General features: G+C 31.8%; 3 protein-coding genes and 1 non-coding gene across 4 annotated transcripts; 2 read left to right on the plus strand and 2 right to left on the minus strand.

Annotated features, from left to right (window-relative positions):
- Positions 1–13: 13 nt before the first annotated feature.
- Positions 14–8,701, minus strand: LOC145728603 (O-acyltransferase like protein-like). Its single transcript, XM_081978973.1, has 11 exons — positions 8,332–8,701; positions 2,947–3,108; positions 2,398–2,618; positions 2,132–2,340; positions 2,006–2,079; positions 1,753–1,940; positions 1,503–1,692; positions 1,112–1,445; positions 929–1,055; positions 686–875; positions 14–633 (listed from the first exon to the last, which is right to left on the minus strand). The coding sequence occupies exons 1-11, from the start codon at positions 8,591–8,593 to the stop codon at positions 335–337; spliced, it is 2,256 nt and encodes a 751-aa protein (XP_081835099.1). The 5' UTR covers positions 8,594–8,701; the 3' UTR covers positions 14–334.
- On the plus strand, positions 3,708–3,779 carry TRNAG-UCC (transfer RNA glycine (anticodon UCC)). Its single transcript has one exon. It is a non-coding gene; the product is annotated as a tRNA-Gly (tRNA).
- A 483-nt stretch (positions 8,702–9,184) lies between the features above and the next one.
- On the minus strand, positions 9,185–14,296 carry LOC145728637 (extended synaptotagmin-2-like). Its single transcript, XM_081979027.1, is given in 22 exon segments — positions 9,185–9,356; positions 9,416–9,550; positions 10,254–10,341; positions 10,399–10,488; positions 10,892–11,033; positions 11,081–11,135; positions 11,191–11,312; positions 11,369–11,390; positions 11,393–11,548; positions 11,605–11,691; positions 11,815–11,904; positions 11,961–12,009; positions 12,082–12,167; positions 12,219–12,389; positions 12,442–12,562; positions 12,616–12,761; positions 12,825–12,891; positions 12,949–13,022; positions 13,136–13,318; positions 13,371–13,568; positions 13,622–13,766; positions 13,816–14,296. Coding segments are annotated over 21 exon segments (2,202 nt in total). The 5' UTR covers positions 13,658–13,766; positions 13,816–14,296; the 3' UTR covers positions 9,185–9,272.
- A 1,044-nt stretch (positions 14,297–15,340) lies between these two features.
- On the plus strand, positions 15,341–17,582 carry LOC145728614 (uncharacterized). The gene is made up of 8 exons (XM_081978994.1): positions 15,341–15,763; positions 15,812–15,947; positions 16,004–16,206; positions 16,263–16,340; positions 16,392–16,536; positions 16,592–16,780; positions 16,834–17,048; positions 17,388–17,582. The coding sequence occupies exons 1-8, from the start codon at positions 15,597–15,599 to the stop codon at positions 17,536–17,538; spliced, it is 1,284 nt and encodes a 427-aa protein (XP_081835120.1). The 5' UTR covers positions 15,341–15,596; the 3' UTR covers positions 17,539–17,582.
- The last annotated feature ends 58 nt before the right edge of the window (positions 17,583–17,640 follow it).

Raw genomic sequence — 17,640 nt, forward strand, 5'->3', positions numbered from 1 at the left:
AAAAAGGTCAAACTGTAGTACAAATAATTTATTTACAAAATGTTTTGGCAGTTTTACAATGGCATGTGTTTATGTCTTACGGATATAAAGAAAAAGTGCCAATAATTTCATCAAAAGTCTGTAAGAACACACTAACAGATCTACTGTAAATATGATATTAGTCTTATAACCTTATGATATTTAACCTACGTATGTATATGATAGGAGGTAGTTAAAACGTTAGTTAGGATTGAACCAGATTCTGAAAAATCTCGTTTTAAGCTACACGGCGCAAATCAATAAGCTTAGCCCTAAATTTGAACACATATCACATCACTATGTATCATTTATGAACTCATGACACTTTTTTCTCTTCAAATGAGCTTTTTACACCTTTAATAACCGTCCTTTTAAGCATGAGGTTTCTTAAATTTTGAAACGGCATCTCAATTAGAACTGTCAATAACACGGAAAGTCCCAAAATCCATGAATATTCTTGAAGGTTCAACATGTTGGTGAACAAACTGAATTCTTGAGTTGACCGTGTTACTCCCACATTGTAGAAGAAAACTGGAAATTGTGTCAAATACACTGTATAAGAGATTTTGGTCCATAGTGTGCAAATTGGATGAGAATACAGGTAACCAAGCCATCCTGAAATTGTTTTCATTAGGAAGTTAATTACTGATGTTATTTAACCTCTTACCGCCATATCCAAGTTGGGTTGTATAAACAACCCAACAAAAAGCAGCCACCCATAAAATTGGAGAGAAAGCTGCGTACCATGCTGCATCTCTAGGATTGTAAACATAATCAATATTGCTCATAAAAGCTGGTCCCAAGTAAGCTACAAGACAGCTAAATAGAGCAACAGCGTTCCCTACCCGAATTTGTGCCTAAAAAAAAATTTTCAAATTTTTGTAGCAAATTTTTTTAAGTATCTATCAACCTTTGTAAGCACCACATTGTTATGTTTACGCAAAATATATCCAGTAAACAATCCCATGATGTAAACTGTAACTCTATGTGGAGGCAAAATATACATTTTGTCGGCTGTATCGAAAAGTTGCTCAACCCTACCAAATTCATACATAAAAATATATTACTGATGAGCATATTTGCTAGAACTTACGAAGTACCAAAGTGGACAAAATTGGATAATTGCATTTCATAAGTAACATAATATCTTGCTATAGTAGACAATACAGCAAGCAAGGTAAGGCAAATAGATCCTTTTATTGGCCATTTCCAGAGACCGTAGATCATAAAAGGTGATATAAAGAAAAGTTCAGTATCGATTCCTAAATGATGGGTGTGAGTTAGGCACATGTCTTTAAAACCAAAGTAGTTATGGATAAATAACATGTTTCTCCACCAATACTTTTTACAGATGTCTGAGTGGTGAGTGACCACCAGGTTCCACATGGGTCCATCACTTAGCCAAGGCAAGATAAAAGTGCAAAAAGCTGAATTAAATTTGCCATTAGTTCACTCTCTTCCTTTATCAAAACTGTAATACTCACCTATTAAAGCTGCAAAAGTAGGAACGATCCTATACAACCTGGAAACGTATTCTTGAAATATGTTGATTTTCCCAGTTTTATCTAGCTTTCCTATCAGGGAATAGGAAGTCAAAAGTCCGGAAATCATAATAAAGGGGTCGGTGTACAGACTGGCGGCTCTACCAAGAAGAGAAATTGGTTTTCCAAAGTACTAGAAAGCGATAGCACAATGAAATTTCACTGTCAATATCCTGGTTAAATATTCAAGTACCTCGACAGCTTCAGTTCTATTAAAATAAGGCATAAAATGTACCGCCATTGATTTATGGGCTAGCACTAGCAAGATTGCGTTAATCATTCGAATTCCATGGACAGCTCGTATATCTCCTGCTGATTGTTTGGGAATGGCAACTAGTGAGTTAATGTTTTTCGTTAAGGAAAAACTTGTAATCCACTTGCCTAAAAATTAAAATCACATTTTAGTAATTTAGTATAGAAAAAAATTGATTTTGTTAACAACTTACTTTGCGGCGCAATTGCAAAATTGTCGTAAAGTGTGGCGAAAACTTCAAATAGGATCAATAAACTGAATATTGTGCTAAAATAAACATAAAATAAATGATTTAAAAAGGCTGTTTTTATCAACTTACATAGCTGCTATTGTAGACCAAGGTAATTGAGATTTGTTTGAGGTTCGGCACATTGCTGGATCTACTTCAGATCTAATCTTCAGTTCGGTACCTTCTGTTAGCTTTTGAACGGACGTTTTTAAGCCTTTGGCTACATCATCAGGTGTGCAAGAATGTGGCACACATAATGCCCAGTTTATACTAGAAAATTTTGGTACTCTGTGTCCTGGCTGAAATTGTTTTGTTATAGCAATTTAGTATATCATTTTTTATTGGTCGCTACATACATCTTCCAGTTTGCTTTTAAAATGATAGTGTGACTGTATTAGTTTGTGTAACCCGGCTAAGTATGGACTGTTTGGCATTTGTACTTCTAAAGAAGCTAAACAGTATTGACCCTTAACAGCTCCATCATCAGATTGCGCCGATAAGCACATATCGAAATCTCCCAATTGGTTTACGTTTCCATTTAATAATCCCGATGGCAGTTTTGCTGATGAATCATACACTAAAATAAAGTAATCTATTAGCCGGGAAAATCCACAATTAGAGTTTCTGCGATTGTCATTCAGATCACATATAATTGTAAAGCCTAGTGACGGGGGCATTTCAAAAATCTTGGCTTTGTTCAGGATGAAATACGTCACTAATTTTTATATCACAATTCTACGGCACGCCGGTGTGAATTATGCATGATGCGTAATTACGCGGTATTGTCTTGTAAGAATGTCGTCTAGCTTTTTGCGTAATCGCAATATGAAAATACCGAAATAAGTTATCTATAGAGGCTTCTGTCTGAAATTATTCTATTGGGTTTTTAAATAGCAACGTTTTACCTTTTAATGCCCATAGTTTGAATTGTCGTAGATCATCAAGGTATTTTTCGCTATCGATTTGGCAAGAACGGCTAACCCCAGGAACACGACTTAGATCGAATGGTGGTTGCGATGTTGAGGCTAGTTTGAAGAGTTTTTCTGATGTAGGATGATGTGTAAAATCTGAAAATAGAAACAATATTTTATAAATGTGTGCATTACGCACACACAAGCCAGTTATTTCATAATGTACAATGTACAAAAGAGTGAATAGTAAACTGTGTAAACAATGTATTTATAACATCTTTCAGGTATTTAGTAGTAGTTTTTGAACTATATGTAGGTAGTTTGCGAAGCGGAGTAATTACATTGATAGAAATGTGGATATTGACAAGTACATTATTTAGGTATTCAATGTATGAAAGTAATAGTGACTTGTTGGACACAAATTTACATTATGCTACACTGCTACTATAGTTTTCTGTAGCGATTAAGACTCTACCTATATCTGCTCAAATTTTAACACGTACACAACTTCAAAAGTGCGTATTTTTTATGTTTCATACAATAATTCTACTACACTAATAATTCCGTAAAATTTGTAAATACTTAAATTCTAAAAAATGGATTGATGAACAAAAAACAAAACCTCACCATTTTTTACTTACATTCTAATTATTTGAACATTTTATTATTGGTATGTATTTTACTTCACTTCAAATTTCAAAGTAAATCTGTTAAAAGCTGTAAGTAACGCCCGTATGTGCCTTTATTTTCATCGTGCGATGGTGGTGTAATGGTCAGCATAGTTGCCTTCCAAGCAGTTGATCCGGGTTCGATTCCCGGCCATCGCATAACTTTTTATTTTATTTTTTTGAAATAATATATTTAAGATATCTTTCTACAAATATTAATAATAGTTTTACTAGATAAAGAAAACTATTTTTACTTTTATATTTAATATGTAGTGTTGTTGCCGCATAAAAGTTTTCATTATTTTAGTATTACAGAAGTTATTGTATGTTTTAAAATAGTATATTTTTGTATCTTAAAGACAAATTATTATGTTTTTGCTAGGTCACGACATAATCCATTATTTAGTACCAAGGACGTATAAAACAAAGCTTTACTAACTTTACTAAAATAGTCCTCTAGAGATACAAAACTTCTTTGTTATTAATTACATTATACAACAGGAACACAAACTTTAAAAAGAACTTCCTCATACTCCGTAGGTATGTAATAAAGAACGAAAGAATATTCTTTACAGTTCTATGTCAGAATCATGATTAGGAATTTCTTTGGTCTGGTAAGCTTAGAAGCTTTTGAGCAAAATTAAAAAAGGTTTGCATGACTTTTCATCTCAGAAAGCTCGAACCGAAGAAAAGAACCTCAAATATCCTCTCATAAAATGAATTGTTAAGCGTTTAATATTCTTATATTATTTCCCTTAATTAAACAAGAAAATATTTTCCATGACACCAAAAGATTTTGTTTTGTCAAATCTGCAGAAAATGAGTTTTTCAGTACAATTCATTTTACAATTATTTCTTCCATAGACCAGATTAGATACCACATTTTCACTAATAATTGCTTTACAACTGCTGTATATTTTAGATATCTTGTTCTGGACTGAATGATATTGAACGTAAGAAGTCATGGCCGTAATATAATTCTTTTGCTTAACGATAAATGAAAAAAAAAATGGCAAAGGAAAAACCACTTTGCGTCAGTTTGCAATTTACATAAACCAACATCACTCATCAAAATAACTATAAGGAGTACCCTGGCCTGTAGTGTTTTGAACTTTGAAGGGGAGATCCCTACCTAATGTATGCATACATGCATGCTGTTATGTTAAGATACTATTACTGACTATATATTACAGTCTAATATACATTATTGTTGCAATCTCTATGGTTATATCATTGATTAATAATAATTGATATGATCAACTTATTAAGGTACAAACGCCTACCGGAAATGCACAGTTTCACATCCTTCTCACGTTTCTACAAGGACGAGGTCGAATGCCCTAATAAAGTAGAATACAATCGTATTAAAGTATGCTTTTAAAAATTGATTCAAATAACTTCAGTATACATCTAAGGTCATCACTTGATCAATTATTATACTTTCAGTCGATAAAACTGATTTTAAACACACGTAATATATGAGTGAAAGTGTTAAACGGTTTTGATTTCCCTGTACATATTAAGTACTCTCTAATTTGTGTGCACAGAGGGATTATTTAGTTTTAAAAATACTAAATAGTTCTGTAACTTTAACAGTTTTTTTTACTACAGTAGTATCATCTGCAAATAAATATGTTGCCTTTTAATGTTGGATGCTCATCAATAAGGAAGTCTATTGCTTGATGCCACATAGTGTCCTGCCCCCTGAAAGCAATATTTGCTTCCATCCATAATTTTTATTACACTCAGTCCTAATTCATACGTTCCGTTTTTCTAATAAGGATACATAAATATTACTTCTCAACTAATAATGGAAAAACCAAGGATTTTCATTGTTTGTCAGGCGATAGGACACACGTTAGGTAGGCAATTCATTTTTACTTAATTGCTCGGCTTGCTCTACGCCAAAGTAATTAGTCAATAAAATTGTTATTTAAATACAATACAATGCAATGCAGTTTGAATATCAAGAACGGACGGTGCTGAATTTTAATTTTTTCAGTAGGATTCGGCAACCGATGTTGAACTTACTTGCTTTCCTAATGCGTCGTTTTGTTGGATTTCTTTGACATAAATGCATATACTTAAAAAAACAATTTTAGTGTATTAAGCTGATTGAGACATTGCTCGCACTTATGGGAACTAAATAAAACTTAATTGCAACAATTGAACATTAAGTCTACATGTGCAGTATTTGCGTAAATCACAGGAGTGATCCTAGTTTGTGATTGGTACTCACTGTGAAGTTAAACATTTATTTGTCAGTGAGAAGGAAACTTTGTAATAATAATTATTTAAACAGTACTAAAACAGTGAAGCAATTAAGATTTATTTTTTTAACCACAAAACGATTATTGTCGAAAATTACATGTCTTGACAGGAAAAACTATAAATCTTTAGTTTGAACAAAATTGTTTATTACTTTTCTAGCAGTTGTGACGTAAATTGTTCACTAATAAATTGACACGTGTACAAAATTATAATTAAAAGAGACACCAGTTGCTGAAAAATATAAAATATACTCAAGAATAAACAATTAAAGGTTTGGTTTGGAAAAAGACTTCAAGTAATATATTTGTTATCTTCCATGTAAATACTTGATTTTTGCGACGCATTTTTTAAGGAACTTTTTTTATCAATATTATCTACTGTCAATTTTAAAGAATTGGTAGAAATTAATTTTCCGTATAACACACTAAATTTAATTGGCAAATTACTGTCTAAGTAGGGTTAAACACTTTTTAGTTTTTTGGTTATTAGGATGTCTACGCGACCTTCTGAAGTAAGTACGAACTAGGACATCATCGTAGAGCATACATCGTATCAATATGCAATAAATTAGTTGACGTTGATCGCAATATAATTTTAAGCAAATTAGTAACGTAACATTAAGCTCACCTTCCGGCTTTGACACATTTAGTAACGCATTTTCATCATTTACTTATTATATAACCGGCAAATAAGTGTATTTTGATGAGGGTGGTAGTGTATTTGCTAAAACATTGAAGTAGTTTTGCTAAATTCATCTGCTGTAAAGCTGTTTCTTCAAAATGTGAAGGAATACTTAAGATTTAAGAAATTTTTCTATTTGTTTATTATAACTCAAATATTATCGATTTTTTTATTATTTACAAGCCAAACAATTAAACAAAATAATATGCATTAACTGGAACATTTTTAGTTCACATAACACTCATTCTAAGTAGATTGTTAAGTCAATATAACCTTCAACTAACAGCCGTGATTTAATTTATAATAACTAAAACTTTTACTCCTTCGCTAATTTATCCCTAACCCCAGTTTGTTCGGATAAGAGTACTACAAACAATAATGACATTTACCTAGATTATACTGACACCGCATTGGGGATTGGTAATTCAATGTTGCAGTTGCATAAGGTGCTCGAGAAAAACAATACTATCTCCAATTAAACTGACCATAATTGGTTTTATATTTAAAATAACCTTTCTATGTAAATGTGCAGTTATTTATTTGTATACATGGTGTTTGCGTACAAATGTAGATTTTTTTAGAGTCAAAGTCACTTGGAGTGTCTTCTGAAATATTTTTTTGTCAAAAATTCACCATACAGGGTGACCTCATGCGTCCAAAAAAGTAAAGGACTCGACAAAATTTATTCCTGACACGCTGTTCGACTTGATGAGAATATTCGATGTTTAAAACCACCTGAATCTGCAATTGGAGTATTAAATAATCGTCATATAATCTTCCATAAATAAAATTAGTTTATTTATTTAATAATAGTACCACAGTAAAAAAACATAATCGTAACGCTACTACTTATGTTCTTTTAAAATTATTTCATTATCTACCATAATCAAGTCACTCAAACGCGGTTTTAGCTACTGCAAACAATTAATCAGCATTAAACAACTAAACAACATTACAGTCATTTGAAAATTGCACTTTTGCATTACTCTAGTAAATTAATAGTGTAACAGCAAATACCTATTCATACAAATCATTGACCTCATACCAAAATCGAACCAAGGTTGTCATACCATCAAAATGGTTGTTCTTGTCATTGATAGACGAATACCAAAAATGTGTTAATAACAAACAATTATCTACTAATGAAATAGTGTATAGCATTTAAGTCTGTAAGACTGGAACTCAAGTTCAATGTTAATGTTCAAATGGTTCTTCGAGTGTCGGTCATTAATACGACGTGAAACAGAATAATGTCTTGGTAATGTTGCTGGTATGCACTTAAATTGCTTATTATGGATTATTGTGTTCCTGAAATAAAGTGTGAATGAACCACCTAACGTAAATATGAAAGTTTGTGTTTTGGATTTGATACAATTTCAACTTTTGTTGAAAATTTTCTGTAAAAACACAAACTTAAAATTTAGAGATTGGTGACTGCTTTTTGACTATCAAATTAAATTTCTGTTAAGTCTAAAAAAAGACAAAGTATAGCTCTGATCTGTCAAATTGGCACTGACATATATAATTCTCAATCCGAGAAAAGTTATTTAACAAAATTTAAACACTGTTTTTATTAAGAATTAAAATGTCATATATTCATAAATGTAACTGAACTGGGTTTAAAATTTGATATAATTTCACTGTGTTGCTTTTGTCTTCTTGTTCATCAAAAAAACATCAAGTTTAAGTACATCAAAAACAAAATCCTGTGACAACAATTAATATCAACTGGTTACCAAAGCCAAATAAAACAACTTACCTTCTTGTAAACATTTCGTGACATTCTTCAAACACTTCCTTGCTCTTTCTTCCCCATTTTGACTGTCGTTATCCAGTTTCAACTCAATCTTTTCGTCCGAAGGGTAGTTTTTTGTTCGAAATAGACTACTCAAATTTTTTCTCAAACTAAACAAACCAATTCCATGACTATTATTGGATCCGCTTAGTTTTTCGGCGCACTGAGTGTTGGTCACCACAAAATATAAAATTACAATAAATGACGATGAAAATATCCAACGCATATTGTTGGGTTTAATTAAACATGATTTAGTTGAAAAAAAAATTGTTGAGATTCAGACCTAAGTCCGGGTGAAAAGGTTTTCGCGCTCGTTATGGTTCAAATGTCGGTGGTACTGTGTTGGTACTACAACTTAGCTTAAGGTGGTGGTGGGGAGGTTAAGTAAGGTACTTACTTTATAAGAGTTAAACTAAACATAGTACTACTTTGTATAATTAATTAAATTAGTTTTAGTTTTTACTGTATGTGTGATAATTTTATCTTATGCAGTGTGAATCGCCTATATTATGTATTATTTAGGAATTGGCTTTGGGGAACAGACAAATTGATATGAATACTGTAAAATGCTTAAAAAATTCACTTTTAACACATATCCAAAATATTAAATTAAAAATTAAAAGGATATTAATAAATTAGTCATAAGCATGAAACATTTTCTTTAGACTATCTTGTATTGTGTTTTCAGAATTAGAGAAAATAACATATTTACTTTGTATAATTTTATTACCGCTTACTTTTAACGTTAAATGTAAGGGTAAATATTGATTGTACTTTTTTTGCCAATCACTGTTTCCGTTCCAAAAAAGTGCAATAAAACTGTTTAAATATTTATTAATACATTACATAAACATTTAATATATAAAATAGGTTTTATTCTTCGATATAGTACAAAAGCCTACTGATTAGCTTTCGTGTGATTTTTTGTATAATGTAAAAAGTCTTGTGTGAGGTAAAACTAAGCTTAGCTTGTCCAAATCGATCACCACCTGAAATCATACAAAAATTTATTGACCAGGAAAGTAAAACTTACCTTGAGTAAAGCAACCTTTTCAATGTCTTCATTTTTTATAACTTTTTCTTCACATATTGATACTTCAAGGTGTTTATTAGCCAATTCGTCCTGGGAGATGACAAACTCGAAACTTTCATCAAACACAGGATCTCTGACGGTTTTAATGATCTGAAAAATGTTTGATTTACTAACTGTTAGCATTAAAGTATATTATGGCATACAATGGTATAATATCTATATTATTTTTCAGTCATCGCAGTAATATTAAAATACGTCTGTTATTTATTAGTACCAGCACAGCTTCAGTTTCAGCAAAGTTGAGCAATTTTATCAAATGCAGTTAGCAGTTGTATTTCATATTTAACCCTGTGCTGTCGTGATAACAATTTTTAAAGTGCTTTTACAACAAATATTTAATTATAAATGTCAACCAATCAATCCTGTACATAACACTTATTAAAACAATCAGTCCAATATCTCTAAAGCGTAATACACAGATGAAAAATTTAATTATATTATCATTATCATATTTTTAATAGACGAAATTAACAATTAATCTTTTATCCGATTTTTAAAGCGTTTGTTGTTTGGATTAACCTTATGTGTTCTAAATTTCAAGTAAATACCTGGAAGTACTTGTTTTAGTAATACTTGCAAGCTGAACGATAATGATCATATTCATATGGAAGGTAATACAAAAATAACGGTTACGTGATAGCCTTCTGTTATCTTCATTCAGGGAAAAGGAAAACAGAACTGACACTACAATTTTTCATAATAGTAAAGATAATGTCAACGTTATTTTTTACCAAATTTCCAGAGAGGCATAATAATTACAGGATTCATCAACAAGTTGTAAAAACAGACTTACCTGTGTTTTCCTTTTTGTATCCTTATGTCTTTCGGGTAGTAAATATAACTTTACGTAAATTCCTTTTGTCTCATCAAAACGCATATCTCTAGAATTTGTACCATTACTTTAATACAATTTAACTAAAAAAAGTACATGAACCTACTCAATATGATGAACTACAACTACCAGTCTTTGCCTTTGTACGCTGTACCTTAAAGTGAGCTTGATTTTGGCTTTAGAAATGATGTCAGACCTAAAAAATAAATTAAACTTACATACTTTTAAATTTTTGCAAAAAAATTAACTTTGCTATGTGGAGTTTACCTGGAATAAACTTCCATTAGGCTGTGGGTTATACGCACTTAAGGTAACTCCTTAATTATCCGCTTAGTATTTCACTACTGTTATTGGATTTACAATATATCAATCAATTTTTTTTATCTTTTGTTTACAGGTTTTGATAAGCTACTACTAATCTACGTATTGTTATTTAAGAAATTATGTTTGATTAAGGCAAGACGATAGCCTAGGATCCTTCAAACGACTGTTACATAGTTTTCTATTAAGCTTGTAATACTGGGTGCAGTTTTTAGACAAAACATAGTTTATTTTTATTAATGTAAATAAGTTTAAACTAAAAATAATTATCGACTCACCTTACATTATCATTCTTATCGATTTCAATAATACTTGACACCGATGAAGCTTCGGACAAGTTGGATTGTTCAGGCACATTTTCAACACTTTCCACATTTCGATCAGGTGCAATTATTTCTAAGGAGTTTTGTTCTGAAACTCCTATAATAGGCACTAAAAGTGACTTACAAGTAATAATAGAAATTTACCTGTAGCGCTATCATCTTCTATAACCCAACTTTCTGGATTTTCGTTCACCAAAACCTGCAACAGTTTATTGAGCGTAAAAAGGAAAAATAGCAGAAAAAGGTATAGAAACCTTTAAAGCCATCGAAAGGTTGATTTTTCCCTCACTTTTGCATTGAGCTAGCTTAAAGGTTTGCTGTACTATTTCCAAATTGATCTCTCCAAAAAGGGCGCTAATACTATAGATAAACTCACCTATAATGATGATGTGATTCATTAACTCTACTAACGTATAATAATTATCCAAATACCTAAAATTTGATCATCTTTTTCATTTACCACTTTAAAAACAATATAATCATCTTCCGGATTATTGACCAAAAAGCAAAATCCTTCTTCCCATGCAGGATTGCCAGGCTTTTATAAGGTTTGGTCGATTTTTCTTGTTTTCCCACTGTAATTTGTACGCAGCTGTCTGGCTTCTTAGTGGCCTGATAAGAAAATCCAATTATGTGTTAATAAACACGTCAGCTAAAAGTGTTTTTACCGGTAAGTCTTCTGCGAAGTTGATGAATAGGATCAGCAGAGCTGAGCTGAGATTGGATACTTGGAGTTCCTGAATTTCAGTTAAAGTCTGAAAGGGGTTGTTCATTTTATATTAAAAGGTGAAAATTGTAAATAAAGCAAAGCTTTATTTTTCTAGATAAACAACAAAAGTAAAGCTTTACTGAAATAGAGGTATTTCATGGAAACTTACCAATTTTAGATCATCATAATTCTTACTGAATGTCAGCCAGGTGGTTCTAATATGAATTTCTCCCTGCTTAGTCCCTTCAAGTTGACACCACTATAAGTTCTTATTAGTTGTTAACTGTATCATGATTTATTTGCAGTATTTCTCACCTTATCCACTGTCGACTCTTCTATTAACGAAGATAATGGAATTGTGGTTCTGCATATTGAAATGAAACAAAAATCAATTTGCTGATAAATCAATTACATAAATTATAATGCAAATACATACTTGCCAAGCCATTCATCTTCATTGAAGTAATCTTTGTCGTATAATTTGATAAACAAATACACTCCTTCTATTTCTTCAACAATAAACTAGAAATAACCTTGTAAATGTAAATCACTAGACTCTAGAAATCACTGTACCTCACACCAAAAATCCCATTTTGGATTATCAGTTTGAGTGGCAATAGCTGTTTTAAATCCTTGGTCACCAACATTAATAATTGCATATGGATCTGAAGTGTTATCTCCACTGATATTGATGTCCTTTTTTAGTAAATTGCGAGCTTGTATCACATGAACTCGCAAAACTCCCTAGTAAATTAGAATTTACTAATTGAATCTCATTTGCACACATTAAACTTACTTTTGGTTCAGGAACTTGGATCTTGTAGTTAGAAACCAACTTACTAAATTTAATGGGAAACTTGTTCGGCAGTACTATAGTGGAGCAAATAGTATCCAAGATAGCTTTTTTTAGCATTTCACTAAAATTATCACATTTTATGAGTAAATAATTTTGAGATTGTTCTTTAGTTACTTGAAAACTGGTAATTCCAATACGCCTGCAAGACCATCTAAACTGAAACCCACTTCTGGAGGATTCAAAAAGAATATTTGAGCTCCACCTACTAGAGGTAGTTGGTCGATTAAGGGTTTCAAGATTACACGCAACTTTCCATACATCTAAAACATTACGATTACTATAAGAAACCTTTTATTAAGAGAAACTTTAAATTCAAGACAAACCTGAAAATCTTTGAGTCCACCAGTCACTTTACTATACTTAATGGTAATATCACAGTCACCAGCATAACTGTATGAAACAAATATTTTTTTTAATTTGCTTTAAAAACAATTAAAAGTAACTTACAGAAAATCTACGTCCATGACAATCTCATCACTGGAGACATTTTCAAAAACTGTAATGCCACCAATTTGAAAGGGCTGCAATAGAAACGAAAAACTGTGATATATTTGTCACTAACAGATTACAGAGCTCCAAGACTGAGCTGAGTAATTAAGTAACTTGTCGCAAGCATTTGTACCAAGAACCTTACCGTAGATCCTAAAACCAGTTTTTCTACAGTTAGTCCAGACAAACCATATTTTTTTATCTTCTTATTTAACTTAGCTTCAAGTAGATCTTTAGCAATATCGTGAATGTAGTTCTTAACAATAGGCCAGAGTTGCTTTACAATTTTGTTCAACCATTGTGCTTTTTCTGCATTTGGAAACATTACCTAACCAAACAGATTTATAAATGGTAGACATTAAAGTTATTTGAATTTATACCCATGAAGGCAGCTCAGGTAAAACATGAGAAATGACCTCTTCTTCATTATCCTTGATTAAGTTGTTAACAAATTTTCTTCTTAAGAGCAGTCTTTTATCGTTGTGCTTCCTTATCAGGTGTAGCACAGCAGGAATAATTAACCATGCTAAAGATAGTTGAAAGTATCCGAGAAAGTAAGACAACACCCAAATTGATGCCTGTAAATAATCTAATGCAAAATAATCATTTTAGTATCCAATTTGGCACTTACGTGTTTGGCAAACTTGACTTCGATTTCCAGATCCATTATCGGTAAACTGGTAATATAATAATAACAATAAAAAAGACGAGCGTCTAAGTATTACATCAACGTAAACACCAGTTACTCCTCAAACAACTTTATCAGCGCATGAAACCTAGAAAACTAAATGTTTGTTATTTGCTACGTAAAAAGCTGCTACTTACCTTTTAAAATAATATGTGCCAGGAAAATTAATAAAAATCCACCAACAATAGTTCCAAATAGTACCCATTCGTACAAGGTGATCATTCTATCACTTACAACACATGCTTCAATGTAATGGTGCCTTATTTATGTTCAGGTGTAGTCGCTCCTTAAGTTTTATGTGGATTGATAATCTAACTGTGGTCGTCATTATTACTTATTGGAACAAGTGAATCATCCTTATCAGATTCCAATTTGTTAATTCAATATTATCTTCAAACTTTTATTACGTTGTTTTGTTATCAATATTTTTAAAATGCAGTGATATTAAAGTGCTTTTTATTATTGTTCCAAGTTTTTGAGAAAGTTGTGTTTACGTACCATTATTAGATGGTTTTGATCAAGGAGAGATACTGAAATGCAGAAATCCCTTTCTAGCTTGTTTTTTGGTGTTTCAACGACATATAAGAAACAAACTACCTAATTAAAAATGGTAAGATTCCTAAAGTTGTTTTAAAGGCCTTTAGAAAACTTAAAAACATTCTATGTATGTACAAAAGCAAGTGTAATATTTTTTAGAAAGCTAGATGTTGTTATAGAAATATACCTATAAAATGTCGATGTCTTTTTAGGAAAAAAATTGCCTTACCGTTTAAAGTAGCAATAAGTAAGACATATCAACAGATCTGTCAAATATGGTAATAAAAAAATTCATACTTAAATAATTATTGCGTTTCGCTTACAAACTTTATTGATCAATCCCACACTATTTCCTCATTTTTCTAATTAAAATTGAGTCACATTACAAAAGCACTGTTTAAACTTTATTTAAGTAACATGGCATATGTGACACATATATCAGAACTCCGGTATTATTCTATACACATGAAATTCTACACAGTTAGGTACGGATAACCCGATTTAACACGTCCTGACAAATGTTCAACAGGGTCTTTAAACTGACTATAAAACATATCGACTTTTCACGCACTCCAGGGAAAACCAGTGATCGATCGAACTCCCTACACCTGCTAAAAATAAATGATTGTGTACATTCCTGCAATTTTTGCCGGCGCAAAGTAACTATATTAATGGTTTTAATGCTTTTTTTATGAATTAAACGCTTAGATCTTGATTATTATCTAATTTTGCACCTGATTTACGCTTAATGAGGAAATGTCTAACCAAGAAAATACCATTATGTCCGTAAAGGTACAGAAGCTTTAATTCCCTCTGTTAGTTGATATTCAAACTTCAAAATCTTGCATTGCAAAAAAAGTTATTATTTATATGAAGATTTCATGATTGTTTCATGTTTATTAACTGTAACATTTCCTAGAATAAATCTTACTTTTAAACGTCCTCTGTAACTTGTTGACAAAGTACTGAGTGAACAACATACATCTTTTGTCAGGCAATTGCCAAATTGATTTTTAGTAGTCAGCACTGTTTTAAATTGGCTCATAATATGGTCAATTTGCATAATTTTTGATAATCTAAACTTTGTGATTTGCTTTTGCTTTTGCTGATTTTATTTATCCTGCAGTTTGCACAACATAAGAGTGAAAATTGGTGCAGATATTCTTTAAATAAGAACTTGCTGTTCAAAGCAGAATTTTAAATAAAGTTGACCCAAAAATTTAAATATAGTTGAACCTTAGTGGTATAAATAATACACTATACCTATTAACCACAAAATTAAAAAAATATTGACAAAACTTACGTTGGTTACTCCGATCGACCAGACGTTTTAGCTTTCATTCAATGAATATAAGGTTAATCAGCTATCAATTTCACAATAATGTCGTCAAATACAGTCAGCGATTTATCTGCTAATCTATCTAGGGTCACTCAAGACTCGAAATGGACAACAAACCAGGAAGAGCTACAGAAAAGGATAACCGAACCTCCAGGAATAGATGATTTGGAAATATTGCTACGCAAAGTGGATTTGAACGATTTTAAGCTGTAAGTACCAGATAATTTTAGTGCAAATTACTTAATAAGACGGGACAGAACTTCTGGTACAGAAGACAGCTTAACAAGACGATGCAAAAGAGTTGTTTTACGTAACAAATACGAAAGGGATGCACCTGAAATTCGCAAATGGTGGTACCGCACTTTTGAGCTTTTAGAAGCAGATGCTGCTATTGTAATTTCCTGCAAATGTTTGGCCTTTTTTCACATTGACTATGATGTAATTTACAGCCTTCTGAAGAACAATACTCAGTTTTGCAAGGAGTGTTTCGTTGGTCGTTGTTAATGAAAATTTTAAGAATATGCCCTACTCGTAATAGACAGTTTAAGGACGAGTTAGGCGTGGTATCAGAAGACAATTTTTTAAAAGAACTGAAAACGGCTCGTAATAAATCCAGTGAAACAAGTGGAACGGATAAAAGGAACACAAATGTGTAAGTTCTGAACAGTGAGGTGAAGGTAAAGCTTTGAAACATTTTTATGTTTAAAGGAGCTTAATTGATAGAGAAGAGTTGAAAAAAGTTCAAGAAGGAATTGTGATCAAGAAGAAAACCTTAGCAGATGATTTGTAAGTATGTTCTTATTAAAAATTGACAATAGTTTACAATAAGTCGCTTAGTGTACCAAAAGAGCCCCCAAAATGCAAAATGTATACGGATTTTTTCAAAAGAAAACCGTCCAGAGCTGCCGTTTGGAGAAGTTTACCTCCTCTATCAATGGAAGAGATGGATTTAAATCAGAGAGCCGATGCTATAACTGAAAAGGTATGTTATTAGATGCAGGGTGTTAGAACAAGATACTCTGCATGGTAATTTGCAGATTGCAACAGACTTTATTAACTGGCTGAAAGACTTAGGAGGTGACGAAGAACTATCCCTAACAGTACAAGATGTGATAGAAATGTTCGAAGTTGGTTTCCACGCCAACGCTGCTTCTTCATTAAAAGTTGTAGTAAAGGAGTTGTCTTCAGTGCCTAAGAAAGTAGCTGATGCCCAGCATGTACCCAAGGTTGGATATATTCTAACTTTAATAACCCTCTAAACAATTTGAATATTCTCTAGCAAGCTAAACGTGCAGTATTACGAAGAGAAATAAAAAGAGATGTCAAGGCTAGTAAGAAAAAGACTACTTATACGGCATTTGGAACTCATTTGCCACAGGGCATGCAAGTTCGTCCACCTGCTGAAAACTACTACCGAAAATGGATTACATGTGATAAGGTCCCAGAAAACCTAGCTACTATGGCTGCAGTGTGGCAAGGAATAACACATTTAAAGTATGTTTTTGTTCAGGTTTGATTTATATTTACAGTTTTTAAATTGAATAAAATTCGATACTTGTCACTATAACCCCAACCCCATTCGCTTTCAATTTAAATCACCCAATTTTTCTTGACATTCAATAAACACGTTTATTCATTACCCTGTAATGGAGTTTTTATTTTCAAAATAATTTGAAACTGAAAATCAAGTTCAGTCCAATACCTAAAATTCTTTGTTAGACGAATCACTGTAAAATAATTTGTTATTTCGTTAGTTTGAATTTACACGTGTATATTTTAATTATTTGAAAAAAAAAATCAATTGCCGCAGTAATCCTTTTTCTTTTTAAACAGATCAACAAGGGCCTTTTGTGAATTTCTGCTAGGAAAACCTGAAATTGAACCACCAAAATATTTGACTGACTGTGGAATGATGGATTGGAAAACGTTACAAGAAGAGGTCAAAGAAGATGCACTTTCTTATATTTCTGATGTCGATGATTAAATACACAGTCGATATTTTATGAAATACATAATATTCAGGTGAAAGTTTTCTTACATCCACCCTATATAAGTATGTTTGTATTTCTTGGTTACACCATTGCTT

Source organism: Ips typographus, linkage group LG4, assembly GCF_016097725.1.
Source record: "Ips typographus isolate SLU linkage group LG4, UJ_Ityp_2.0, whole genome shotgun sequence".
In the NCBI taxonomy this organism is placed as follows: domain Eukaryota; kingdom Metazoa; phylum Arthropoda; class Insecta; order Coleoptera; family Curculionidae; genus Ips; species Ips typographus.

What these genes read in the sequence shown, in the direction of transcription:
- LOC145728603 (XM_081978973.1), bottom strand. Translation starts at nt 8,593, where the DNA reads ATGCGTTGGATATTTTCATCGTCATTTATTGTAATTTTATATTTTGTG. An exon ending in TTAAAAGCAAACTGGAAGAT is followed by an intron (nt 2,341 to 2,397) that starts GTATGTAGCGAC and finishes AAACAATTTCAG; the next exon opens with CCAGGACACAGAGTACCAAA. An exon ending in TTTGTCCACTTTGGTACTTC is followed by an intron (nt 1,056 to 1,111) that starts GTAAGTTCTAGC and finishes TGAATTTGGTAG; the next exon opens with GGTTGAGCAACTTTTCGATA.
- LOC145728614 (XM_081978994.1), top strand. Translation starts at nt 15,597, where the DNA reads ATGTCGTCAAATACAGTCAGCGATTTATCTGCTAATCTATCTAGGGTC. An exon ending in GATAAAAGGAACACAAATGT is followed by an intron (nt 16,207 to 16,262) that starts GTAAGTTCTGAA and finishes TTATGTTTAAAG; the next exon opens with GAGCTTAATTGATAGAGAAG. An exon ending in ATGCCCAGCATGTACCCAAG is followed by an intron (nt 16,781 to 16,833) that starts GTTGGATATATT and finishes AATATTCTCTAG; the next exon opens with CAAGCTAAACGTGCAGTATT.